The 27,294-nt window shown below is 34.6% G+C and overlaps 1 protein-coding gene and 1 long non-coding RNA gene across 5 annotated transcripts in view; both read left to right on the top strand.

Moving 5' to 3' along the window:
- LOC139939357 (low-density lipoprotein receptor-related protein 1-like) overlaps positions 1-16,571 on the top strand; it is a 100,224-nt gene extending 83,653 nt beyond the window's left edge. Inside the window, 13 exon segments of the mRNA XM_071935163.1 lie at positions 555-796; positions 1,323-1,501; positions 1,749-1,972; positions 2,688-2,879; positions 3,401-3,544; positions 4,063-4,135; positions 5,353-5,568; positions 6,206-6,429; positions 7,216-7,342; positions 7,608-7,690; positions 8,151-8,232; positions 8,879-9,026; positions 12,938-16,571. Of these exon segments, the coding sequence (XP_071791264.1) occupies positions 555-796; positions 1,323-1,501; positions 1,749-1,972; positions 2,688-2,879; positions 3,401-3,544; positions 4,063-4,135; positions 5,353-5,568; positions 6,206-6,429; positions 7,216-7,342; positions 7,608-7,690; positions 8,151-8,232; positions 8,879-9,026; positions 12,938-13,114 (2,111 nt within the window). The 3' untranslated portion in view covers positions 13,115-16,571.
- A 1,493-nt stretch (positions 16,572-18,064) lies between these two features.
- On the top strand, positions 18,065-27,011 carry LOC139939639 (uncharacterized). 4 transcript variants are annotated; one of them, XR_011786336.1, is made up of 12 exons: positions 18,065-18,191; positions 18,771-18,911; positions 19,424-19,521; positions 20,121-20,217; positions 20,839-20,930; positions 21,612-21,711; positions 22,388-22,478; positions 23,096-23,194; positions 23,796-23,894; positions 24,488-24,585; positions 25,203-25,303; positions 25,826-27,011. It is a non-coding gene; the product is annotated as an uncharacterized lncRNA (long non-coding RNA). The 4 variants fall into 4 exon arrangements; XR_011786338.1 differs by lacking the exon at positions 20,121-20,217; XR_011786337.1 differs by lacking the exon at positions 20,839-20,930.
- The last annotated feature ends 283 nt before the right edge of the window (positions 27,012-27,294 follow it).

Below are 27,294 nucleotides of genomic sequence, written 5' to 3'. Positions count from 1 at the left end.
TCAACTTCAATTAGTGCAAGGCAGAGGGTAAGTCCACCGGCTACTCTGACAGGATTCAAACCCATGACTCTCTTCCTGCCTTTGCCCTGGTCTAAAGCGATCATTGGTCGTTAGGATGCATGTTTGAACTTCTATAATTAGCCATTCTAAATTGTGCAAAAACTCTTTAGGGAACCAACTTCAATTTGTTTGTAAATTAATCTTTTACTTTATTGTGTTTTGTCGGTTTAAAACACAATGAAAACTGAAATGATCAGTTCACACAGGTTTAAAAAGGTTTCGTTCATCTAGTTGCATGTGAATTAACAGAAACAAGGAGTTAGGAGGACTTGTTAAAAAAGCAAGAGCTTTTCTAAGAAATGTGAAAATGCAGTAGTTTATTGGGTTTTGTAGTAGTTTGTTACGTTCATTTCTTCATTTTCTTTTTTTCCACCACCGCTTCTTTTCAGAAGCAACACTACTCTAAAGAGATTTACTAATGGTGCTACTGCAAACCTCTCTTAACGATGCAAAGTTTCAAATCCTATTTTGTTCATTTACTTTCCTTCGCACAGGACCTCCTGACTTCCTCTTGATACCGGACAATGGTCAGCTCCAACGCCTCGATCCCAACCTGAATAGCTACACCGTGGAGTATAGGAGCGCGGATGGTGCCCAGATCGATGCCTTGGACTTCATCTACTCCACACAGACCGTCTTCATGGTAGACTCTGCGAGCGGTAACATCAGCAGGGTAACGGTTGTGGTGGATCGAAGCGGAGGCCGCAAGCGTAGACAAGCTGTGCAACAGACGATTGTAAGTGCATTCTGGTTGGCGTATTGGTATCTTGCCATGCCTACCACCTCTCTGGGACTCTGGTTCGAATCCTGCCGAGGGCCCTGGATTGAGTTTTCAGGCTGTACCTGATTGCATGGGTTTTCCCTGGAATACTTTTCCTTGGGTTTTCCTCCAACACCTAAAACTGAAACTTACTTTTTTGGCTTCTCTTTTGAGGGATGGTGGTTCTGAACTGACTGAACTGGTTCTGATGAGTACTGAATGACTAAACGTTTTGGACAGTATACTCTCCCTGATAGAAAGTTCACTGTCGGAAACGTTGAGTCTGCTGATTTCTCACAGAACCACTTTAATGCAAAAGAGATTTATCTACATGGTTTCACAGCAAAATATTTCTTATTATCCTTCCACCATGCAAACCTTTGATTCGTATCGTTTTTTTTTTTTTTTTGCAATGCTCAAGTTTAAGCATACTTTTGTTGTTGAGGTGATTCAAAATTTATCTCAAAGTCCTTTCCATCATATTGTGATTTTTTTTCTTCAGGTCAGTGGCTTAACAGATCCGCGAGGTATCGCTGTTGACTGGGTCACCTCCAAGATCTACTGGGTAGACGCAACGAGGAACACCATCAATGTAGCCCAGGAGAATGGCAGGAACCAGTTAACGCTGGTAGGCACTCAGCTTCGTCAGCCACATGCAATCGTGGCACACCCCAGTAACAGGTATGATGATCCCCAGTCAGTAACTGATGCAGTTTATCTCTATGTTTTGCTCTTTCTGTCAATTTTTGTTTCTCCCCTGTTGGCCTCTTCTCATTTTCGCCCTGGCCTTGGTTGCCATCCCAAAAGTCTATTTCCCTCTTGTTTTACTCTTATTTTTGTTTTTATGTTTTATTGGGTGGGGACTTAACATTTCTTGAAAGTAATGATTTGCTTTACGATTTTGTTCCTGTCTCCATCCTGTCCATAGTTGGATTTTTTGGACCGAGATCGGTCAGCGCCCTCGAATCTCTCGTATTGACATGGATGGAGTGAATCGAATGGTCATTGTGAGCAACGATCTGCAGTACCCGACTGGTCTGGCGATAGATTACGTCCACGATAAGCTGTACTGGGCTGATTCCAAGGCTGCCAGGATAGAGATGGCGGATCTTAATGGAGACAATAAAAAGGTTGTCATTCGCTTCCAAACAGGTAAAAAAGTAGGATTTGATACTTTGTATGGTGGAAATACGATATGGTAAGGTTTGCGGTATAAAATCTGTATAAAATTGTTGTAGCACTACAAATTGTCATATCAGTATAAAAATGTCTTCTCATTATATATTTGTCGTGACAATGTAAAACTTTATAGAACAATCTCCCAAACATCTAAAAAACATTAACTCCATTGTTAAGTTTAAGATTGCTTTAAAGACGCACTTATTTTACATTTAATTCATCCATTTTGTTTGTTACCTAGTACATCTTGTCTTTGTATTCGGTTGTGTTTTTCTCAAGAGCGCTTAGTGACATGTTTTATTACTATGTGTTATGCGCTATACAAAAATGGTTAATTATCATTAAAATAATGTTCCACTACAAATTATTGTGTCAATATAAAAATATTGTGTCAGTACAAACTTTTGTGTCAATATAAAAATTTGTCTCATTACAAATTGTTGTATCAACATAAAAAATTGATAGAACCACAAATTGTCGTAACAGTGTGCAAGTTGACACAACAGGGATGTTGCATAATTTGTTAATAATGAATTGAATGACTGACCAGCCTGTGGCTGCTGCTAGTCATTTTATGCGCTAAATTAGACCCCAAAGCACATCTCCATCATCCACCGATGCTTACATCCGATCGGAGTTCACCACAAATTGATCAAATAATTTCTAAGTGAATGATTTTTATTGACAGATTCAGAACGACCCTTTGCCATCGACGTCTTTGAGGATTGGATTTATGGCACAACAGAGCCGTCCAAGAAGATCTTTAAGGTCAACAAGTTCGGACGGACTGACGAAGAAGCAGACTCAGTGAGGTACCTAGTCGAGGGGCTGTCGTCATCCTCCGATATCGTTCTTGTACAAAAGCAGAAACAAGCAAAGGGTGAGTTAGGGTGTTCGGGAAAGTGTTTTGGCTAAATTTTTGAAGAAAAATACTGGTGCAACAAATATTTTAAGAACACATGAGGAACGGTATTAAGACGAGTAAAAAAAGAAAACATGTTTAGCGTCCGGGTTTCTCAAAAAAAGGAAGGAGGAGGGGCTTTTTATTTTTTATTTTTTATTTCAAGATGGCCACCATTCTTTTTAAAATGTCAAATATTCATTGTTTTTTCTACTGCTCAAATACACAATACATATATGAAACATTTTGGTCAAGACATTCAGACAAGACATATAGATTATTTTAGCTGAGATCGTTTAAAATAACCTGTTTCAGTAAAAAATGTAAATAAATAAAAAAATGTGCATAAAAAAGAAGAAAAAAAAAGAATGAAGAAAAAGGAGGCGGCCTTTAAAAGGAAGCGAGCGGGGACGCTTAACATGTTTCTTTTTTTACTTGGCCTTATTGACTCTTGTATAGCGCAGCTCCAAAGAATGATCACTATTTCTTTTGTACTGTAGACATCGTAGACCCATGTCAGTCCGACCCATGCGATGATCGAAATCATCAGTTGTGTCTGAAGTCTTCAGCGGGCTACTCCTGTAACTGTACCGAGGGGTACATGATGACCAATGCAGAGTGTGTAATAATACCTAGCACACCATGTGAGTACATCCAACCCTATAGGGCACCGTAACATCTAAGCCCAATTTCATGCTTCTGATTGCCATAAGCGAAGAATTGGCGCTTACCGAAGCAGGGATATCTGAGCCCAATTTCATGGAGCTGCTTAAGAAGAAAACATTACTTATGAGTTATCTGCTTAACAGAAATGAGCAAGATACCAGTCACAAATTGTACATGTGAGATGGTATTTTGGCTGGTAAACTTATTCTGAAGCAGCACTATGAAATTGGGCCCTTAGCTTACGCAAACCTATTTCACAGGTAAGCAGGAACTTGTTACTATGCACTCTTTGCTTACAGAACTTGCGCAGCAATTCGGTGCTTGCACAGTAAGCAGAGATTGGTGATCGTAAGCCCAGAATTTGGTGGTAAGCAGAGCCATGAAATTGAGCCCTGTTTGAATCCTGTACTATGCAGCGGGTTCCCATCAATAATTTAAAGCGTAATTCGTCTTTGATTGTATAACGAGTTTCTTTAATTGTCCTCTGCTTTTACAGCACCCTGCGTTGATATCGTCTGCCAGAATGGTGGCACTTGTACAAAACTCAAAGATGGGAGACCAAAATGCAAGTAAGTACATGTAGATCAGTCATAATTTATAATTTCGGGAGCTAATCGTCCTTACTCGCAGCTAGAACTGCATTGCGAAGGAAGCGGCTACAACGTGTTCGAGAAGCAGGCATGCAAGGGCGCATTCAGCTGCCAGCCACATCATACCCATTATGACCACGGAGCACAGCCAGAGATCAAAAGTGTTTGATTTGATTTTTCACAAGGGGAGGAAAACTGGATGGTCTTGAAAACCGGATGGTCTAGAAAACCCTCGTGGCACAGCAGAGAACTAACGCACAACTCAACTCACATATGGCCCCGACAACTCACATATGGCCCCGACCAGGAATCGAACCGGGGTCACCTTGGTGAGAGGCGAGCGTTTTAAGCACAAGCCAGCCGTGCCACCCATAATAACAACAATAACTAGACTAATGCGCATAAAGAGAACAATAAAATATACAATGAGAGAAAGATACAAGATACAAATAAGCAAATTACAAAAAAAGGAGTTTTCAACAAGGACTGAAAACATTGTAAAGAATTAGCGTGGTGAATATGCACAGGAAGATTATTCATACAAGGAAATAGAATAAACTGTTGCAAAATGCTTACCACCAAAAGGACAGATGATATAAATGCAAGTACTGGCCTGATGTTTCGAGCCTAGCGCAGTCTTTCTCAAAAGTTAAATGACAACATAAAATGGGTACCTGCGAGGGTAGAGGTTGATATTGTGTATGAAAAAGCCATAGGAACGCCACGACGGGTCGGGCTGTATACTCCCCAGGGAGCTGAGGAAAATTTAAGGGATGTTATTGGCCCTATGACCAGGGCCCAATTTCATAGAGCTGCTTAAGCACAAAATTTTGCTTAAGCGAAAAAATCCTTGCTTAGTAAAATCAGATTACCGGCCAAGACTCCACTCAATTGTTATGCTAAGTAAACAACAGCTAAATACCAGTCACAAGCAATGTATGTGGCATGAAATTTTGCCCAGTAACATGTACAAAATAAGCGAGCTATTTTCGTGCTTAAGCAATTTTTTTGCTTAAGCAGCTCTATGAAATTGGCCCCAGGGCACTAATGTAAGGTGCATTGATATGGTTATTGTAAAATTCGCTATGTTAGAATTTGTTGTTATTTTTATTATTATTATTATTATTATTATTATTATAATTATTATGATTATTATTATTATTATTCCATTTTAATCTGTCTTTCCCTCTACCTAGATGCCAATCACAGTTCAATGGTGACTTCTGTGAGGTCGATCGTTGCGAGCGTTACTGTCTGAACGAGGGAACATGTGTGGTCAACGATTACACCTCCAGGCTGACCTGTACCTGTACCTTAAGATACAAAGGGGAACGATGCTCAACGGATCGTTGTGACTCTTACTGCAACAGTAGAGGAAACTGCGAGGAAAGGGATGGCGTACTGGTTTGCCTGTAAGTCCAGAAAATTTCATAGAGCTGCTTAAAGGCAGTGGACACTCAAAATAGTTACGAGCATAAAACCTTACTTGGTGACGAGTAATAGGGAGGGATTGATGGTATAAAACATTGTGAAAAACAGTTCCCTCTGAAGTGCCATAGTTTTCAAGAAAGAAGTAATTTTCCACAAATTTGATTTCAAGACCTGAGATTTAGAATTAGAGGTCTTGAAATCAACCATCTAAATGCACACAACTTCGTGTGACAAGGGTGTTTTTTCTTTTATTATTATCTGGCAACTTCGACGATCATTTGAGCTCAAATTTTCACAGGTTTGTTATTTTATGCACATGATGATATACACTAAATGAGAAGACTAGTCTTTGACAATAACCCATAGTGTCCTCTGTCTTTAAGCACAAAAAGCAGCTTAGCACAACAAAATAATGCTTAGCAGAATAAGATTAACAGTCAAAGCACATATCACATGTACCCATTGTGCCTGGGTTTAAATCCCACTGAGTGATTTGCCTGTGTTGTTTTTTTTTTCTTCTACAGAACTCGGGGACTATGTTGAGTGTACAGTGCTTTTTTTCACATTAGTGTAAGGATAAAAACTATTTGATTTGATTTGTTGTTCTTCTAATAATAGGTGCGGTCGTCGTTTCACTGGGGACAAGTGCGAAACAGACTTGTGCGAAGGCTACTGTCTGAATGGTGGAACCTGCAGGGTACCATCACCGGTTGGTAACGCCACTGCTGCACCATCATGTACTTGCCCATTCCTATATACCGGGGATCGGTGTGAAGTAGCCCCGCAACGACCCTGTGAGAAGCTGCTGTGTGCAAACCAAGGAATTTGCCGCAACACATCATGTAAGCATTGCTATTTCTAAGCCGCTAAACTTGTACATTTTCACCAACCCAGTATTTAGTTGTTTTGTTGAATTTGAACTTAGCTTTAAGATTGTTATGATGCAACACTTCAAACAAACAGAATTCATTCCGGTTCCACTATATTTTAACAAATCTTAAAATTTTCACCACAGGTCACAAAAATGCTTGTTAATTTGCATGGCCCAATTTCTCAAAGCTGTTAAGCATGCACTAATCTTGATTAGCGGGATTGTGTTACCAGCCCACATACTGTGTGATGGACATTGATCCTGTCTGACTCATTGAGTGTTTTTTAGCTTAGCATAACAAAATTGCTTAAGCATCTTTTCACGTCGATTTTACCAGTATCATGCGAGTGCTGGACAACGGCCGACTTGTCGACGTCCCAAGTGGGCAAATGTGTTCCATGAGTCTGGTATTGAACCTCGCCCTAGACTTTCCACACATGAATTTGGCATAGCATTTGTTTACAGCTTAGCAGGGTTACAAAATTGGACCCTGATGAGCGATGAGACAATAATAGTTGTAATTTTTTAATATTTGTTTATATATTCAACAAAGAATGTACAACGACAACAAATCACAGAATAATAATAATAATAATAATAATAATAATAATAATAATAATAATAATAATAATAATAATAATAATAATAATAATAATAATAATAAAGACTTGTAATGTGCACGAATCCACCCTGCTGGGTGTTCAAGGCGCAGAATAGAACAACAAAATGGAATAATAATTGTTTATTTTGTTTCCAGTGTACTCGGCTGTTTGTGATTGCGCCTCGCCACGGTATACGGGACCTCAGTGCATGGTGGATGGCTGCGATAGATGCTTCGCCCAAGACAAGAATTGTCATGTAGCAATCAATGGAACTGAATGTGTGTAAGTAACCAACAAATTGCACATTCACTTGGAACAATACTCAAAACACTCGCTCTTGTACATCTGAGAAACTAGGGGTTCAATAACGGCAGGCTTCTGGGGGAATCCAATGACCAATTCACACACCAAAATTGACTTTTGAGCCCTCACTGAGTTAGAATTTGCATGCTCACACACACACACACACACTAACTCGGACTCAATACCAGAAATGTTCAATATTACTACTTTTATCTCATCCCTGTTTATGTATTTCATTTGGCAGAGCTTCAGGATTGAATCCGCATTCTGTTCATACGACAGCATTACCAGGTGTCGTCAACCAAAACACGGCAAACAAGTCCAAAGGTACAGTGGCTTTCTAGACATAACCGTCCTACAACTTACAAACTCTTAACATCCCTGCCCTTCCCTAAAGTTCTGAAAAGAACGGTCCTGCTTATTAACTACTTCCTTAACGGAATGTAGGGACTGCTACTCCTGCTAACAGTGGATCAAGGAAAACTTCTTGTTATTAGCTTCACTACCGCAGAGTTAGTTCTTGATTGGTCTCCATGTTTTGAGTAGTTTGCGCTAGTCATCGAATGATAACATACTCGGCGGTAATGCATGTAGTGAAGTTAAAAACGAGATTCGGACCAAACCACACGGGGTATTAAAAGTGTGTCCATTAGGGAGAGCTGTCATTTTAGAATGGATGTTTTTCCTTCAAAGTTACAAAGAAAAAATGGGAGGAATTTTGTTATGTTATGATGGAGACTGTGTATGTAAATATTTACTATTTTTTGTTATTCTTCTTTCATTACAGTTTCTTTAGCAGTGGCGTTACCAGTCATTCTTGTTATCCTGGTAGTTCTCATCATTGTCTTATTAGTGCGGTACAAGAGAAAGTAAGTACAAACCAGCACCAATTGTTAAATCTCAAACCAAAAATGCATTTGATGTCTCTCGCCTTTTCTCGCTCAATGTAATTTACCATGTCATTTTCCATGTACTTGTAAGTTTTTTTGATAGTTAGTTTGTACTATATTCATGTAGGTGCCCTGATCATTGTAAGGGTTAAAAGTGTTCTTCTAAGTATTACAGTCAACCCTCGTTATTTAAAACACTCTTATACAGAGTTGGTGCTTATAAAGAGTACATTCTGAAGTCCAAATTTTCATTTCTGCTTTGTGTTTCTTTGTTTTGCTGTACTCTTAAAACAACATTCCTGTTGTAAAGAGGTTGGCCAGTCCCAGTGATAACTGCCTCTAACTACCGGGAAATCTCAGTAGTCTTGTTGGTAAGACACTGTTCTAGAATTGCAAGGGTTGAGGGTTCTAATCCCACTCGAGTAATATGCCTGTGATATTTTTTCACAGGACTCGGGGGAAGTACAGAGTTTACATTGCTAACACACATGGATGTATGGGTAAAAAATAATAATAATAATATTCTTTATCCCTGATGCAAATTTAACATCTATTATATCCAGTGATTCTGTTATAACGAGAGTCGACTGTACTAAAATTTCTGTATTCTGACGCTTTCCTCCAGGTATACCGGTAGTTTTAAACATCATCGGATGAAGCAGGATCCAGACAATGTAGAGATTGGTAATCCGACGTTCATGTACGAGCCTCAGCTTAATGAGGATGATGGACCACAGCTTGTAGACACAGCGTTTACCGTCAAAGGAGTCAAGGTATTGGTTCACTGTCATCTGTGTGTCTTAAAAACTCTCTATTTGTCTGTCTGTCTGTTGTCTGTAGCAGCCAGTTTGTACATTTGTCTGGAAATGTTGTTAAAGCGGCCTAAACCGGTTCATACCGGCCCACCAGTGGGTTCAAACCTGCCCAAACCGGCCCTGAATTGGCTCAAAGCTAACTCTGATATAAAAAAATATGTATATAAATAAAAAACACAGTTCATACTTTGGAGAATCATTTGCTATGGAGAGAGCCATGGTTGAAACTAAAACCAAAATATCTTCTTGAGTTATTTATTGATTTATTTGTTTTGTTTGTTCCATGCACACCTACTTTAGTTTAGATTTTGTTGTAGCCATAAACAGACATATCATTTGTTTGTTTGATCATTTCATCAGTAGATTGCGGGCAGTTACAGCCGCTGCTGCTGAACGTGGGTGTGTGTGGGGGCTTCGATTTTTTGTTTACAGCCTCGCATTCAAATCCTGTCATTGCCAAAAGATTCTTCATTTCAGCATTGTGTTCCTCGGCCATGATTACGCATGTTTTGTTTGTCCTTGTTTCTCCTTGTTGTTCTTCCAACCAGTCTGTCTATTTTTAGTTGTACACCAGGGTCCAATTTCATAGAGCTGCTAAGCACAACAATTTGCTGAGCATGAAGTTTCTTCCTTGATAAAAACAGGATAACCACCTAAATTTTCACGTGATTTTCAGGATTTAAGCAAACAACAGCTGAATACCGGTAAACAATCAATATGCAACAAATAGAAATTTGGTTGGTAATCCTGTTTTTATCAAGGAAGAAGTTTTATGCTAAGCAAATTGTTGTGATTAGCAGCTCTTTGAACTTGTGCACAGGTCTCCTGGTGGGTAGAACTGTAGCTTTAGATTTCTGGTGGCTTTTTCTTTCGGATAAGAAGTTGCCATGAGCTTCTCTTGCTGCAGTTTATTTTAACTCATAGTTGCGTATTTTTGTGTGTCGCCTTTTTTGTTTGCAGAACAGCCCTTGGTCTAAGGAGCAGCCTATTTTTAGTTGTTCATATCTTGCGTTTGCTTTTGCCTCTCTGCTGGACGGGCAACAGACTGTTTAGCTTGTGTTTTGGGCTTTTTGTTGGTTCTTGTCTGTCTGTCAGTTTGTTGTTGATTTCATGATTTGTACCGCAGAAGTTTGTTAATGTTTGGCCCCTAGTCTCTTTGGTCTGTCTGGTGTGGGTGTGTTTGTTAAGTCCTTTTCACACTGTCTCAGGAAATAGAACCCGGGGTAATTCCTGGGGAATTAACCCTCAAGGCCACCCCATGTTTGATTCAAACTTAATGCTAAATCTTTGGGGGAAATGGGCACCCATTGTTCTAACCCAGGGTTATTTCACTTAACGCTACTCCTAAACAAGGGTAGCTATCTCCTGGGAAACTCCCAGGAGTTTGTCAGGGTTGGCTAAAAGTTGAAGTGTGAACCGGTCCAATCAAAGTTTCCTTGGAAACTTGTGCAGTGTGAAAGGGACTTGTGCTCTATGTTTGTGGTTTACTTTCAAATTAGATGCTTTAGAAGTTTTAGGTTTCCAAAGCGGGAATAAACACTGGAATCTTATAACTAGTTTTGGTTTAAGATATCTTTTGTGTCTTTTTAAAAGTGATGAGAAAGATGTGTTTGGCATTCTTTTAAAATGTTGATGTTTTGGGATTCGTTTGTTTTGAGTGATTACAAACTGGTGCAACAGACTTTCCTGAGATCATCTGCATCTGTCAAACTAGAAAGAACAATAAGAACTTTACAAATGAATGTTTCGGTTAACTTTAATATGATTGTGTAGGAAGAAATATACAAAAGTTAGAATAACTTGAGCCAATGCAAGGCCTCTGTGATGCATTGCCTCTTGATAGCCAAGTCTAATTCTAGGTGCAGATGCACAGACTTTGTTTATAATACTTTCAATAGTTGCATATTGAGCGTTGAATGAAGTGACTGTTGAGCAATCAGCACAAGCTTGCTTGTTGGTGTCATCCAATAAGCAATCAGCATGACAGTAACACCTTACATCTATCAATTATGTGACGTTTTCTTGAAACTTCAGAAGTTACTAGTTTCAATATCTTTGATGGTTAGTTTCATAAAAACTCACTATTTCGAATCAATAAAATCTCACCCCCCAAAAGGCACAACCACTTTCTTGCCAGGTAGCGAAGAGAGATTAGAGACGTTAATTTTAAAAAGAAGGCAAACAAATGGTAGAACTGTGGTTTGATTTTTAACCCTTTTTTTTGCTTTTAAAAAAATAAAATAAAATACTGCAGTCTGACTTCATTTCATACCTTACTTCTCTCCCACCCACCTCTTCTTTCTCTTTGGACGCCCACTCCTCGTAACCCTCCTCCATTTCAGCGCAATTTTAACATCTTCACTCCGTCTTACCGGCGTCTGTCTGACGCTAACATCGACATCATGCTGGACTCGAGCATCTAACCTAAATGCCTTCAACAGTCTCAAAAGCTTCCATTAACCCAAGTAAATCTTGATGTTGGGGCAGAGGGGGGGGGGGGCGGTTGATTCCTCGGAATGCTTGGATGCTACTTTGCTTTTGCATGAGAAAAAAAAAAGTGGCATAATTTCACCGCCTTCTAAGAAATGTATTTGTCTTTTTGTTGTTTGCTTAATTAATTTCACCCTGTATCACCTTATTAAAATTGCATGAGTATTTGTCACATTTTGGTGGGGAAAATATATATGTATGAAAATGTCCTTTTTTCTTTGTGCTGCTTTTTGCTTTGTGAAGCAGTTGTTGATACTGAGAAGCATTAAAAAAATGTGTTTGTGGTTTGTGTCCATGTAGTATCATCAGATAACCTAGTGCCATGTTTTGATGTTGACTACAATACTAGAATCCAAACGAGAAAAGACTATACTGAACTGATTTTCCTTGTGGATGTGTAGCCCTAAACTTCCATACTCACAAGAACTGAAAAATATTTATCAGAGTAAAAGTCAACGTTTGAACATATTTCTTTTTAAATAAAGGTATAACACAGTGAGTATTGTTATTCTTTAACTGTAAACACCAGCATTCTGGACTCGTCCAGTCATGAGTTAATTGGCCCAACATTGAAATCTCTTGCCTCGGACATGCAGTCCAGTGTTCACTTTGAGGTTTGGGGTTTTGAAGTTGAAGGTTTGGAGGTGTAGGGGGCATGGTTGGCTTGTGTGTAAAAGTGCTCGCCTCACAACAAGGTGACCCTGGTTCGATACCCAGCCAGGGCCATGTGAGTTGAGTTGTGTGTTGGTTCTCTGCTGTGCCACAAAGGTTTTCCAGACCATCCAGTTTTCCTCCCTCTGGAAAAACCAAATGTTTTTGATCTCTGGCTGTGTTTACGTGGCTGGCAGCCAAAGGCGCCCTTGCATGCCTACTTCTTGAACACTTTGTAGCTGTGTCCTTCGCAATTCAGCTCTCAGCTGTGAGTAAGGATGATTAGCCTCCCAAATTATTTATGTATTTAATTATTAGCTAGGAAGCGTGTTACCATTGCATGGCATGATAATAATACCATCTTTATGTATTCGCTTGTCTTGTGTAAACCCAATCATACTCAATTACTATCCAAACTTGACCGATTAGATCATTTTTTGTTTTTTTTGCTTTTGTGTATGTTGTATTTTGTTTCTTGTAAACTCATCAATTTTTAGTTTTATCAAACACTTCAGAAATGATTAGAAAATCATAAGTTTGTTAGATTATGTTTTTGTAGATTTTATTTTCATTTCTGAAGGTTTTCTTGTGTTGTGTATATTTGACTTGTAAATTTTTGTAAAGTATTGTGGTGATCCTGACGTATTTGAACATAAAAATAAATTTCTTATGATAAGCAAGTTCCAAATCCTAACATATAAAATCTACTTTATCAATCTTGTTAACAGACGACCAATTTCTCCAATCCAATGTACGAGTCGTTATACGCTGATCGACAGAGTACCGGCTCGGAGATAAGTTTAGAAGAGAAAAAGGACTTACTCGACGACACGGAAACAATGGAAGATGACACGAGATCATTAGGTCTCGGAGAAGATGACGAGAAAGCCGCGATATTAAGATGAAAGTGAGAGTAAATAATCAACGAAAGGAAAAATGTCCCGTCTGTAAGGAAACAGTCAAGGGACTTTTGAAAAGTGTAACTGATCGCTGAAATTAATTTCCAATGTATGACCTACTTGGTCTTGACCACCATGTAAATATGAACAAAAGCATTATTTGAAAACAAAGTTGTGTCCATTGTTTTTGTAAAGTTACAGTACTTGTAATATTAATTTTTTTTGTTTTTTTTAGTGTAATGCGGAGTCAAAGAAGCTGCAGTCTGCTGCCAATATCTTAAGGACCTAATTGCATAAAAATTCTTAGCAGGGAAAAGATCTTGCTGAGCAGAACTGGTTACCAGTTACTTGCTTACTTGTGCCTGGCTCAGCGACTTAAGCAAATAAATACAGCTTAATACACAATATTTTTTTATCGACATTGTTGAAACTTGGGTCCTGCTATGAAGGTGGTTCCCCCATGCCTTTTGTTTTCACTTCAAGGAAGAATCTTCTTGGGTACGAAGGACGAAATGTCAGGCCATTTAGTAATTTTGTCTTTATACTTTTGGTTAGAAGGCAGTTTGCAACAGCTATATCAATTTTTTTTCTTTTTCCCCCTGAGCATTAAAAACTATATGCAAGCACAACCGATAGTACCTGACACGTCATCATTACAGGCAACTTGGGTTTTGGCTTTGAGTTGCGTCAAGCATTATAAATTTGTCTACCCAACCGAGGAGTTTTACAAAACTACAGCAAACTTCATGCTGCATTTATGAAGAATTCAGTAACAAAGTTACTATTATTCCTGGTAAAGATGGCTGTCTACACACTCTATGATGTCAGGAGGAAACTATTTATCTAAGCTTGCAAAACAAAAATATAATTAGACTACCTTGATCTGTGTTTATTTTTCCAACTTGTGTTTGGTGTACTAACCTTTTATCACCTTTATTTCTCTTTGTAAATATATACCGGCATCACAAATGTGGGACCCTTTTTGTTTTCTTGGCCTGTCAATTTGGAAGTAATCACATAAGAAAGATGATTATTTTGGAAATGTTGTTTGTGGTAATGTCTGTTTGATTAGCATGTGTCTAGGTCCCAGTCTCATGGTGCGTGCTTACCACAGAATTATGCGTTTACTGCGCGCTACAAAGCGTAGCAGGGCATAAGCGCAGAATTCCACAGTAAGCAGGCTCATGAAGTTGGATCATGGTTGTGTATCGTCATGGAAACACAATGACTGATGGGTGCTAAAACCATGGACAGGGTTTTCTTCCAGCTAATTTGAGAAAAAAAAAAAGTTATTTTTTATGCTTATCATAACTTATATTTGTACTTTTATAACTGTTTTAGTAGGAACTTTTAAAAAGGGGGCTGTTGCCTTTTTTTGTTTTTGTGCTCATGTATGCTAAGTAATGCAAATTTATTGGATATTTTCATCTTATCTGGTCCGGTTGGAGTGTCTTGTTTGAAGCAGTGAAGGAGTAATAAGTAGCGTTATAATGTGATTCAATTATTCAAAATAAGCAAGCAATTTAGACAAGTTTAGCGCCTTTGGTTGTAAGTGAATGGATTTCTGGCCTAATATGGGTTAGCGCCTTTATTAATTTTATCAGGAATATGCATAGAAAGCCACCCAAACTTTCGTTAACTTGATTGGACGCTAGACGTATTTTGCTCAAAACATCTACTATTGTCTTTTTTTAAACAAATTGTGTACTAAATTAATAACGGCTACTGAGAAAAGTTGCTTAAAATTTGATGAACAAATTCTTCTCTAATGTGCAAGAATTTATAGCCTAAGGAAATTCTAAAAATGGTATCCGTTAAAAACATGTCCAGTTTTCTAATTTTGAGTACTTGACCACTGCAGAAGAATGTGAAAAGTACTTTTGATAAATACTTGATTTGTACAAATTAATACTTACAAATGTAATAAATTTACTTAAAAGTAAATAATGACTTGTAAATTGTTTTATTCAATGTTGTAATAATGTGGCGCATGACTAAAAAGTGTACCAGAGAGTTACTTGATTAATTAGGATGGGCTGTCTTTATTGGAATTCGGTTTTATATTTTGTTCTTTCTGGTTGATGCAGGGATGATAAGTCTGCAATCTTGTTTCAGTTTTATTAGCAGATAGAAGGGCCAGCTTGATATGCTGTTTGGACTTTTCTTGATTGGTTGTTAGCAGATGAAGACAACATAATGAGGGTTACAGAGGTAGATGTTATTATTTAAGTTTTTTTCTTGAAAGTTTTTGTTGAAAAGTTTTATGACTTTGACCATAATTAGGAATTGGATTTTTTTTAATTGTTGACAATTTATTTCTTTATTGTGATTATTGTTGTTAGTTTTTTTCCTGTTCTGTTACAATTTTATTAATTTTATTTTTCATTAATTGTTTGCTGATATTTGTTTATTTATTTATTTATTTATTGACAGTTATTTATTTATTTAGGGTTTTGTTTGTTTTCTGGGGCTTTTAATGTTTGGTTTTTGGTTTAATTGTTTGTATTTGTTTATTTATCTTTTCGTTTGTTATGTATTTGCTTATTAGTTATTTTATTTGTTATTAATAGCTGACACCTGTAACACTAGCCTGCTTGAACAAGCCTCATCATCAAAAAAGTTACTTTTCCTAGTTGTTCAAGAGAGTTTCGATGTATCAATGTTTTTTTCTTGAATGTATAATTTATATGTATTTTATGTAAATATATACATATGTCTATTGTTAGTTTTACTTGTGGACATTGTACTGTTCTGAAATGTATTATTTCTGCTGCCTTTCCCCATCTTGCACCTTAACTTAACTCTCTTCTAAAAATCAAAAAAAGAGGAATGAGATGAAAATACTTCATACACTGCCATAATTCATAGCACTTTTGAATGTACACTTTTGCTATAAATTAGAAACATACTACCTGCCAAATCAATGTATATTGTATACCGTTTGCGACTAGTACTTAGCCAACATCATCATGGATGCTTTTGCTTCGCACTATACTTCCCGACAAGCAGCCATTTATAATGAAAGTGGGTCGAGTTTGCCAATAAGGTTTTCTGACTTAATGCATTGCCGTCCAAGATAAAATGAATTTCAGTCCTAGTGTAAATACGTTGTTTTGGTTTCTCCACTTGAAGAATGATACAATGTGAATGTGATTAAATGTGAGCCTTTACAAAATGGTGGTCTTGGCCTAAGCTAAAGTTTTGATATTCTGTACATTTTCTTACCAATTGGAATGGCCTAGCCATTGCAGAAATCAATTTCAAAAACGCCCAAAGGGTTTTGTTTCCTGATGTGTCCATATTTTTTATAACCGCTTGTTTGTTCTTTGGTGAATTGTCATTGTTCTTCATTTTTTAAAGGTGTCAGGGTATTATGAAATACTAGAACATTTAAATTTTTATTTTCTTACTTTGGAAACATCTTCACTTGTTCTGGAAAATAAACCAAAGTTGCTGAAATGTATTTAATGATGCTGAAATTTAATTTGTGAAGGATTGGCCTCACTAGTTTGAAAGCAATTGGGCAGACCAGTGCGTTGTCAGCAGATTGCTCCGCCCCCTCTCCACACTGAAGATTGCCCCCACCCCCACTGAAGGAGAATTGCAAGGCTTATCTCGTTTATATTTTTTAGTATACACAAACTGCAATTACCCTCGTGTTCAAAGTCTTACAGGTTTTTTTCTAACATTCAAATGGTAAGCCTTGCATTTTCTACTAACACAATTAAGCCTTGTAATTGGCTATAATACTAACTGTAGACTTTGTATAAAGCGCTTTATCACAGCCCAGCACCACAGAGCGCTTTTTTTTTTTTTTTTTTTTTTGGGGGGGGGGGTGACGCAAGTGAGCGCATTTCAATAAAACATCAAAGTCACCTTTTAAATAATATACAAGTTAGTTATGCTTACAAATAATAAGTTGGGAGATTAAAAAAACAAAAAAAACATATCAGCACTGCCCCATATACCTTTAGTCCTTTCACAAATTAATTAAACAAACATTCATAAATACCTCGGACAGTTTCGCTATTCCTATTGGTGGAGAGCGCGTCACGTGGGTGTGTATACACCTTTGTTTATGACCGGTAAAAAGTTGTGAAACATGGGCGTGACACGCGAGCTTGAACCTGGTGCTTATAAGACACATAAGTTTCTTCATTCCTATTGGTCGAGAGCAACAGCCGGGACAGTTGTGCCGCATCACGCGATACGCGCGACACATGGAGGGGTGTTGCAAGAAACCATTGAGGAACAATTATAATTTGTGCATTTATTTTACTTTTTTTACCAAAAGTGATGATGTTTTTTGACCGAAAAGGTATTTATGAATGGGAATCAAAGTGTGTTGAATTGGTTTTCAACTAGTGGTTGAAACCCGCCGAGGCCTGGTTCTTGACAATTTACCTCGACTTCGTCTCGGTAAAATTATCAAGAACCATGATACCTCGTTGGATTAAATCACTAGTTGAAAACCACTTCACCACACATTGATTCCCTTATTTGTCTACTTGGTTTAATAACCACCAATTATGACAATAAAGCGTTTATAAAATATGTGTGAGGCCTACTCCAAAATTCGTTTTAAATTACTTGTATTCCCATTCAAAGGGGGGGGGGGGTCACATACTATATGTGTCTATTGGTCCCCCTTTAAAAAATGGCGCCACCCCTCGTAACAAGTGGTACCGCCATGGTGTGTGCCAAACTTACCTTGAATAGGTCGGAGATATCACTCCGCGCGCGGGGGAAAAGAGCTATTTGCCTCTAAATTATGATATTAAACACAGAAAAGTCAAGGAATTCAATAGAATTTAATAGAACTTAATGTGACAAGAAAATTGGTTTAAAATAGTTGTTTAGACTTTTAATATCAACATTTGGGGACTATGATGCAGGGTGAATGCATATGTGAACGGGACATGCGCACTGGGTGAAAATGGTTAATAAAAAAAATGGCGCTTGTCGTTCAGCACACGCGTGGACACTTTACGTCTTTCAGACGACGTGAAAATGTCACAAAGTTACATGTATTTGATGCACTTAGACAATTTGGCAAGCTCCACAAGAATTGTAGAATATTTTGGTAAGTAACTATTGCTTTTTGAACATGGAAATGCAGAAATAATTGTGTTTTTCGTCGTCGAGTGAGAAATTTTTTTTTATTTCGTTGAAATGTCACATTAAAGCGCCACCTATCGACAGAAGTAGGACAGGCATGTACAACTATGTGGGCACAATCATCACAACATTGAACTGTGACGAGAGGGAATAGTCTGCGCACAATTTGTACACGTAGTTGGCCTATATTCTTCATTTATTCAAGATTATCTCTGCCACAAATTACACATTTTGACGTCAAATCTATCCATGTAGACCTACCAGTGACCAGTTCGTGATCCACTTTTTTCTGATCCATACGCTTACCGATAAGCAATGGCCTTTAACTGGTTATGTTGCCAAATGATTCAATGTGGGGAACTTGTCCACTTCTCTTATGAATATAAAGGCATTACTTATTCAAGTTCCCAGATCAATTTCAGTAATTATTAAAGTTTGCTTTTAGTAGCCTACTTGGTAGGCCTACCTCTGAAGTTTGTATTAAAGTGGGGGGAAAATATTAAACTTGAATCTATTATCTCTTTTTATTCCATTTCATTTACAGACCAAGCAAGTGATTCAAATGGAGGTTGCCAGATCATTAGTTATACTAGTGGCTGTCTGTTGCACAGAAGTGATGTCTCAAGCTGTTGTCTAAGAAGCCTTGTGTGCTGTGTTACACCTTGTTAATATGCAATTATGAAAGGTAATTAAATATATAACCCTAATTTTTGTTTTCGTATTTATCTGCAATTTGGATTTTTTGGCAAGCGCGTTTTCAATTTTTTTGTGACCAATAATGAATAATAGTAACCTTTCTCTTGCTTATCTCTTGCTATTCTTGTACTTGTGAAATAATTTTTGAACATGCTTTTGTATAATGACAACTCTTTCCTTCCCATAATTCTTGCTTTTTAAAATTTAAATTTTGTGAATATATTTGTCGTATAATAATAACTGTTTTTTTCCCTTGTTCCTTGCTTATCTTGTGTTTTAAATAATTGATTTGTGTTAATAATTTAGTTGTACAATAATAACAAGCTTATCATGTAAATTTAATTTCTTTTATTTTGTGAATATTTTTCGTTATAGTATTAACTTTTTTCTTCCTTTATTCTCGACAATTTTATGATTGTTTATTTTAATGCACTTGCCATATATGTGCCAATCCCAAGAAGTTTAATAATTCTTAAATATTATTTTATTCAATTATTACAGGAAGTCTCCAGATCGAACTGAGCCTCTTGGAGCTTTGTACATTGATACAAAACGCTCACTTCTGAACTTTATTAATTTCACAACGAATCTATGCAAAGGTATGTAATATCAAAACGAAACATAACAAATAAATTTTATATTGTAGAATTTAATGTAATCAAATATAGTAATAAGGTTTTGTATTTCCATTATCTTTTTATCAACTGTTTCTCTCAAATCTGAAACAACTCTGAAAAGTCTGAACAAGTAGATTTGAATGTTTTTACAATTCTGATTTAGTCAAACCATGTTTGGTGCTTGAATACACTATTAATGAATAATCACACCTTTGCTCTCGATTATCTGTTTCATATCTTGTATTTGTTGAATAATTTAATTTTGTGAATGATTTTGTTGTATAATAATAACAAATTTTCCTTCCCTTGTTTCTTGTTATCTTGTGTTTTTAAATAATTTACTATTGTGAATATTTTTGTTGTATAATAACAACCGTTTTTCTTCCTTTTATGTCTTGCTTAGCATGTATATTTAATTGATTAAATTTTGTGAATATTTTTATTGTATAATCTAAACTTTTGACTTTCTATTTTTAGACAATTTCATGATTGTTTTTTTTTATGCATGCATTTGCCTTTTTCGTGCCAGTCCCAAGAAAATAAATCACTTTTCAACATTTTGTTTTCTTCAATTGTTACAGGAAGTTTCCAGATCTGACTGAGTTCTGCAAGTTGTATACATTGATACAAAACGCTCACTTCTGAACTTGATTTATTTTTCCATGAATCCGTGCAAAGGTATGTTATATTAATAACAAAATGAAACATAACCAATCAAATTTATGTTGTAGAATATAATGTAAATCAAATACAATGAGGTTTTGTTTTTTCTACTATTTTTCTATCAACTGTTTCTATCAAATTTGAAATGATTCTATCAAAAGTCTAAAAGTAGATTTGAATGTTTTTACCATTTGTATGTTTCCACAATTCTGTATTTTGGCCGAGCCATGTTTGTAATTTGAATACACCCTAAATGAAAAAGGATAACTTTCCCTCTAATTTATCTGTTTTTTATCTAGTATTTGTTAAATAATTTAATTTTGTGAATATTTTTTGTTGTATAATAACAAACTTTTCTTCCCTTGTGTCGTGCTTATCTTGTGTTGTTGGAAAATTTACATTTGTGAATATTTTTGTTGTAAAATAATAACCGTTTTCTTTACTTATTTCTTGCTTATCATGTATTTTTATATCATTTAAGTTTGTGAATAATTTTATTGTATAATATTAACTCCCCCCCCCCCCTTTATTTCAACGATTTTTTTTTATTGTCATTTATAAATGCACTTGCATTTTTGTGCAAGTCCCAAGAAATTAAATAACTTTTCAATATCTTATTTTCTTCAATTGTTACAGGAAGTTTCCAGATCTGACTGAGCCTTTTTCATTTTTTGTACAAAAAGCTCCTTTTCTGAATTTCATAAATTTCTCCATGAATCTGTGTAAAGGTATGTAATATTAATAACAAAATGAAACATAACCAATCAAATTTATGTTGTAGAATTTAATGTAAATCAAATACAATGAGGTTTTGTTTTTTCTACTATTTTTCTACCAACTGTTTCTATCAAATTTTAAATGATTCTATCAAAAGCCTAAAAGTACATTTGAATGTTTGTACTGTTTGTATGTTTCCACAAATCTGCTTTTTGGCCGAGCCATGTTTGTAATTTGACACTATGAATGAATAATGATAACTTTCCCTCTAAGTTATCTGTTTCTCATCTAGTATTTGTTAAATGATTTAATTTTGTGATTTATGTTGTTGTATAATAACAAACTTTTCTTCCCTTGTGTCGTGCTTATCTTGTGTTGTTGAAAAATTTACATTTGTGAATATTTTTGTTGTAAAATAATAACAACCGTTTTTTTCACTTATTTCTTGCTTATCATGTATTTTTTAATTATTTAATTTTGTGAACAATTTTATTGTATAATATTACCCCCCCCCTTATTTCAACAACTTTTTTTTAAACTATATAACTTGTCGAATATTTTTATTGTATAATATTACCCCCCCCCCCATTTCAACAATTTTCTGATTGTTATTTATAAATGCACTTGCATTTTCCTGCTAGTCCCAATACATTAAATAACTTCTCAATATTTTATTTTATTCAATTTTACAGGAAGTTTCCAGATTTGACTGAGCCTCTTTAAGTTCTGTATCATTGATACAAAATGCTCCTTTTCTGAATTTGATTAATTTCTCCATGAATCCGTGCAAAGGTATGTAACATTAATAACAAAACCAATCAAATTTATATTGTAGAATTTAATGTAATCAAATATAATAAGGTTTTGTTTTTTTCTATTATTTTTTTATCAACTGTTTCTCAACGATTCTACCAAAAGTCTAAAAGTAGATTTAAATATTTTTAGCATTTGTATGTTTACACAATTATGCTTTTTGGCCAAGCCATGTTCTTTATTTTAATACACCTTTAATAAATAACGATAACTTTCTCTCGTTTAAATCTGTTTCATATATTGTACTTGTTGAATAATTTAATTTTGTGAATGATTTTGTTGTATAATAATAACAAACATTCTTCCCTTGTGTCTTGCTTATCGTTTGTTCTTAAATAATTTACTTTTGTGAATATATTTTGTTGTAGAATAATAACAACCGTTTTTCCCTTGTGTCTTGCTTATCTTGTGTTTTTAAATAATTTACTTTTGTGAATATATTTTGTTGTAAAATAATAACAACCGTTTTTCCTCCCCTATTTCTTGCTAATCATGTGTTTTTAAACTATTTAATTTTGTGAACACTTGTATTGTATAATATTACCTCTTATTGTTTTAACAAGATTGTAATATCTTATAAATGCACTTTCATTTTCATGCCAGTCCCAAGACATTAAATAACATCTCAATATTTTATTTTATTCCATTGTAACAGGAAGTTTCCAGATTTGACTGAGCCTCTTCAAGTTTTGTACATTGATACAAAATGCTCCTTTTCTGAACTTGATTATTTTCTCCATGAAAAGGTATGTAATATTAATAACAAAATGAAACATAACCAATCAAATTTATATTGTAGATTTTAATGTAATCAAATATAATAAGGTTTTGTTTCTTCTGTTATTATGTATCTACTGTTTCTATCAAAGTTGACACGATTCTATCAAAAGTCAAAAAGTAGATTTGAATGTTTTTATCATTTGTATGTTTACACAATTCTGCTTTTTGGCCAAGCCATGTTCGTTTTTTGAACACACCTTTAATGAATAACAATAACTTTCTCTCGTTTAGATCTGTTTCATATCTTGTATTTGTTGAATAAGTTAATTTTGTGAATGATTTTGTTGTATAATAATAACAAACATTCTTCCCTTTGTGTCTTGCTTATCTTGTGTTTTTAAATAATTTACTTTTTTGAACACTTTTGTTGTAGAATAATAACAAACGTTTTTCCTCCCTTATTTATTGCTAATCATGTATTTTTAAACTATTCAATTTGTCAAATATTTGTATTGTATAACATTACCTCCCCCCCTCATTTCAACAATTTTCTGATTGTTATTTATAAATGCACTTGCATTTTCCCGCCAGTCCCAAGACATTAAATAACTTCTCAATATTTTATTTTCTTCAATTGTTGTAGGAAGTTTCCAGATCTGACTGAGCCGCTTCAAGTTTTGTACATTGATACAAAATGCTCCTTTTCTGAATTTGATTAATTTCTCCATGAATCCGTGCAAAGGTATGTAATATTAATAACAAAACCAAACATAACCAATCAAATTTATATTGAAGAATTTAATGTAATCAAATATAATAAGGTTTTGTTTCTTCTGTTGATTTTTTATCAACTGTTTCTCAACGATTCTACCAAAAGTAGTAATGATTGTTTTTATCATTTGTATGTTTACACAATTCTGCTTTTTGGCCAAGCCATGTTCATTAATTGAACACACCTTTAATGAATAACGACAACTTTCTCTCATTAAAATCTGTTTCATATATTGTATTTGTTGAATAATTTAATTTTGTGAATGATTTTGCTGTATAATAATAACAATTGTTCTTCCCTTGTGTCTTGCTTATCGTGTGTTCTTAAATAATTTACTTTTGTAAATATTTTTAGAGTAGAATAATAACAAACGTTTTTCCTCCCTTATTTATTGCTAATCATTTATTATTAAACTATTTAATTTGTCGAATATTTTTATTGTATAATATTACCTCCCCCCCCCCCCATTTCAACAATTTTCTGATTGTTATTTATAAATGCACTTGCATTTTCCTGCCAGTCCCAATACATTAAATAACTTCTCAATATTTGATTTTATTCAATTTTACAGGAAGTTTCCAGATTTGACTGAGCCTCTTTAAGTTTTGTACATTGATTCAAAATGCTCCTTTTCTGAATTTGATTAATTTCTCCATGAATCCGTGCAAAGGTATGTAATATTAATAACAAAACCAATCAAATTTATATTGTAGAATTTAATGTAATCAAATATAATAAGGTTTTGTTTTTTTCTATTATTTTTATATCAACTGTTTCTCAACGGTTCTACCAAAAGTCTAAAAGTAGATTTAAATATTTTTATCATTTGTATGTTTACACAATTCTGCTTTTTGGCCAAGCCATGTTCTTTATTTTAATACACCTTTAATAAATAATGATAACTTTCTCTCGTTTAAATCTGTTTCATATATTGTACTTGTTGAATAATTTAATTTTGTGAATGATTTTGTTGTATAATAATAACAAACATTCTTCCCTTGTGTCTTGCTTATCTTGTGTTTTTAAATAATTTACTTTTGTGAATATATTTTGTTGTAGAATAATAACAACCGTTTTTCCTCCCCTATTTCTTGCTAATCATGTGTTTTTAAACTATTTAATTTTGTGAACACTTGTATTGTATAATATTACCTCTTATTGATTTAACAAGATTGTAATATCTTATAAATGCACTTTCATTTTCATGCCAGTCCCAAGACATTAAATAACATCTCAATATTTTATTTTATTCCATTGTAACAGGAAGTTTCCAGATTTGACTGAGCCTCTTCAAGTTTTGTACATTGATACAAAATGCTCCTTTTCTGAACTTGATTATTTTTCCATGAATCCGTGCAAAGGTATGTTATATTAATAACAAAATGAAACATAACCAATCAAATTTATGTTGTAGAATATAATGTAAATCAAATACAATGAGGTTTTGTTTTTTCTACTATTTTTCTATCAACTGTTTCTATCAAATTTGAAATGATTCTATTAAAAGTCAAAAAGTAGATTTGAATGTTTTTATCATTTGTATGTTTACACAATTCTGCTTTTTGGCCAAGCTATGTTCATTATTTGAACACACCTTTAATGAATAACGACAACTTTTTCTCGTTTAAATCTGTTTTATTTATTGTATTTGTTGAATAATTTAATTTTGTAAATGATTTTGTTGTATAATAATAACAAACATTCTTCCCTTGTGTCTTGCTTATCTTGTGTTTTTAAATAATTTACTTTTTTGAACACTTTTGTTGTAGAATAATAACAAACGTTTTCCCTCCCTTATTTATTGCTAATCATGTATTTTTAAACTATTTAATTTGTCAAATATTTTTATTGTATAATATTACCTCCCCCCCCCCATTTCAACAATTTTCTGATTGTTATTTATAAATGCACTTGGATTTTCCTGCCAGTCCCAAGACATTAAATAACTTTTCAATATTTTATTTTATTCAATTGTTAGAGGAAGTTTCCAGATCTGACTGAGCCTCTTCAAGTTTTGTACATTGATACAAATAGCTCCTTTTCTGAACTTGCTAAATTTCTCCTCGAATCCGTGCAAAGGTATGTAACATTAATAACAAATCAACATAACCAATAGAATTTAATGTAATAAAACAAATAAGGTTACGTTTTTTTTATACTATTTTTGTATCAACTGTTTCTCTCAAATTTGAAACGATTCTACCAAAAGTCAAAAGTAGATTTGAATGTTTTTACCATTTGTATGTTTCCACAACTCTGCATTTGTTCTTTGAACACACCATCAATGAAAAATGATAACTGTTCTCTCGTTTATCTGTTTTATATCTTGTATTTGTTAAACAATTAATATTTTTGAATATTTTTGTGTATAAATAACAAACTTTCCTTCCCTTGCTTCTTGCTAACTTGTGTTGTTAAATAATTTACCTTTGTGAATATTTTTTGTTGATAATAATAACAACCGTTTTATTCCCTTATTTCTTGCTTGCTATGTTTTTTTATTTTTTTATATTTAATTTTGTGAATGCTTTTATTGTGTAATATTAATTTCCCCTCCTTATAAATATTGTTACTATTATGATTTATTTTATTATTTTCCAGGTATAACTTGAAGCTACTGAGGGTCACAGGTCGTATAAAGAGCGCCTTGGTAATCTTGCAAGAGCAGCATTCAGAGAATAAAGCTGTCTTGATGGGGAACAGGAAGTCTGACCCTTATACCAGTCAAATTAATTTAATAACACTAGAAAAATTAATAATAATAGTGTCTTCTTATAAAGCACATATCTGTCACTAAGTGTAGCTCAAGGGTACTTTAATTTGTCAGTATTTTCCAGTTAGGTATATGGGACCTACTGCTTTTACAAATTCAACAGCACCAAGACAATGACCAGGGACTGAAATTTTCTAAGCAATATTTTCTGCTGACAGCTTTATGAAATTGGGCCCATGTACAAGTTTAAACAAGTACTGAGTTTAACTTTCTGCATTGCACAAATGGTACACTACTTAAATGATGGGAAAACCCAAATATTACAGAGTAGAGACCATGTGACTGATAATAGTATAAACTTACAATGACAAATTTTATACTTCCTGCAGGCACAAATTTTCTGGACCAGTGTTGAAAAGATCAGACTTAACATGAGAAGAACATAGCTCAATATTTTCTTTATCAAAAAAATGTAATTAGTTAGAGACCATGTGACTGATGATATCGTAGGTTTACAAGTATTGAGTTTAAACTTCCTGTAGGCTCAAATTGTACACAGCTCAAGTTTTTGGGACAACCCCAACATAATAAGCACCGTAGAGACCACATGACTTATGACATCATAAGGTTACAATTACAGAGTTAAAACTTCCTTGGGTCACAAGTTAGATTGACTAATTGGGACTAGTCCTAGGAATATTTAAAACTATGAACTTTTTAAATATCACCGAACATTCAAAACAATTTTGTCCAGGCAGGAAGAATAATTCCCAATAGGAAAACACAATCTGAAATGCCTTACTGCATAACGCTTCTCAGATTCAAATTATTATTGGTGGACGTTTTAGTTTTGTGTTGTATAAAAAGTACCTATCCCCTTTAATGCCTGTGACAAGCCAACAGATAGTTTCATCTATGTTATGATGTTTGAAATTAATAAAGATTTATTATACTTAAGTTTATTTTCCTATAAGTGGTGTTTTAACGCAGATATAACTATTTTTTAAGTATAATGAAGGTTGTCATTGAAATTTGTAATAAATTGTTCATGAAATTTGCCACTTTGTCTTTGAAGATTTGTCTGTTTGTGTTCCTATTTATCTTTAAAAGTAACAATAATTAATTTATTTTCCCATACATATATTTTCATAAGAGAATTACTACTTTTCTCTATATCTGGTATACCCAAACATTTATTCGTTAGTACCTTGATGTAGTTGGTGTGGGTTCAAAAGTTAAAAGGCAGTCAATTGGCACCAAAATGGGTTATTTTCGGTGAAGATGAAATTTTACACAAAACTAAAATACAAAATTCCTCAACTATGCTAACTTCACTTGGAATTTGTTTTTTACCCGC

This window comes from Asterias amurensis, chromosome 7 (genome assembly GCF_032118995.1).
Source record: "Asterias amurensis chromosome 7, ASM3211899v1".
NCBI lineage: Eukaryota > Metazoa > Echinodermata > Asteroidea > Forcipulatida > Asteriidae > Asterias > Asterias amurensis.
Note: the sequence above shows the minus strand (reverse complement) of the source record. Positions and strands in the feature narration are given on the sequence as shown.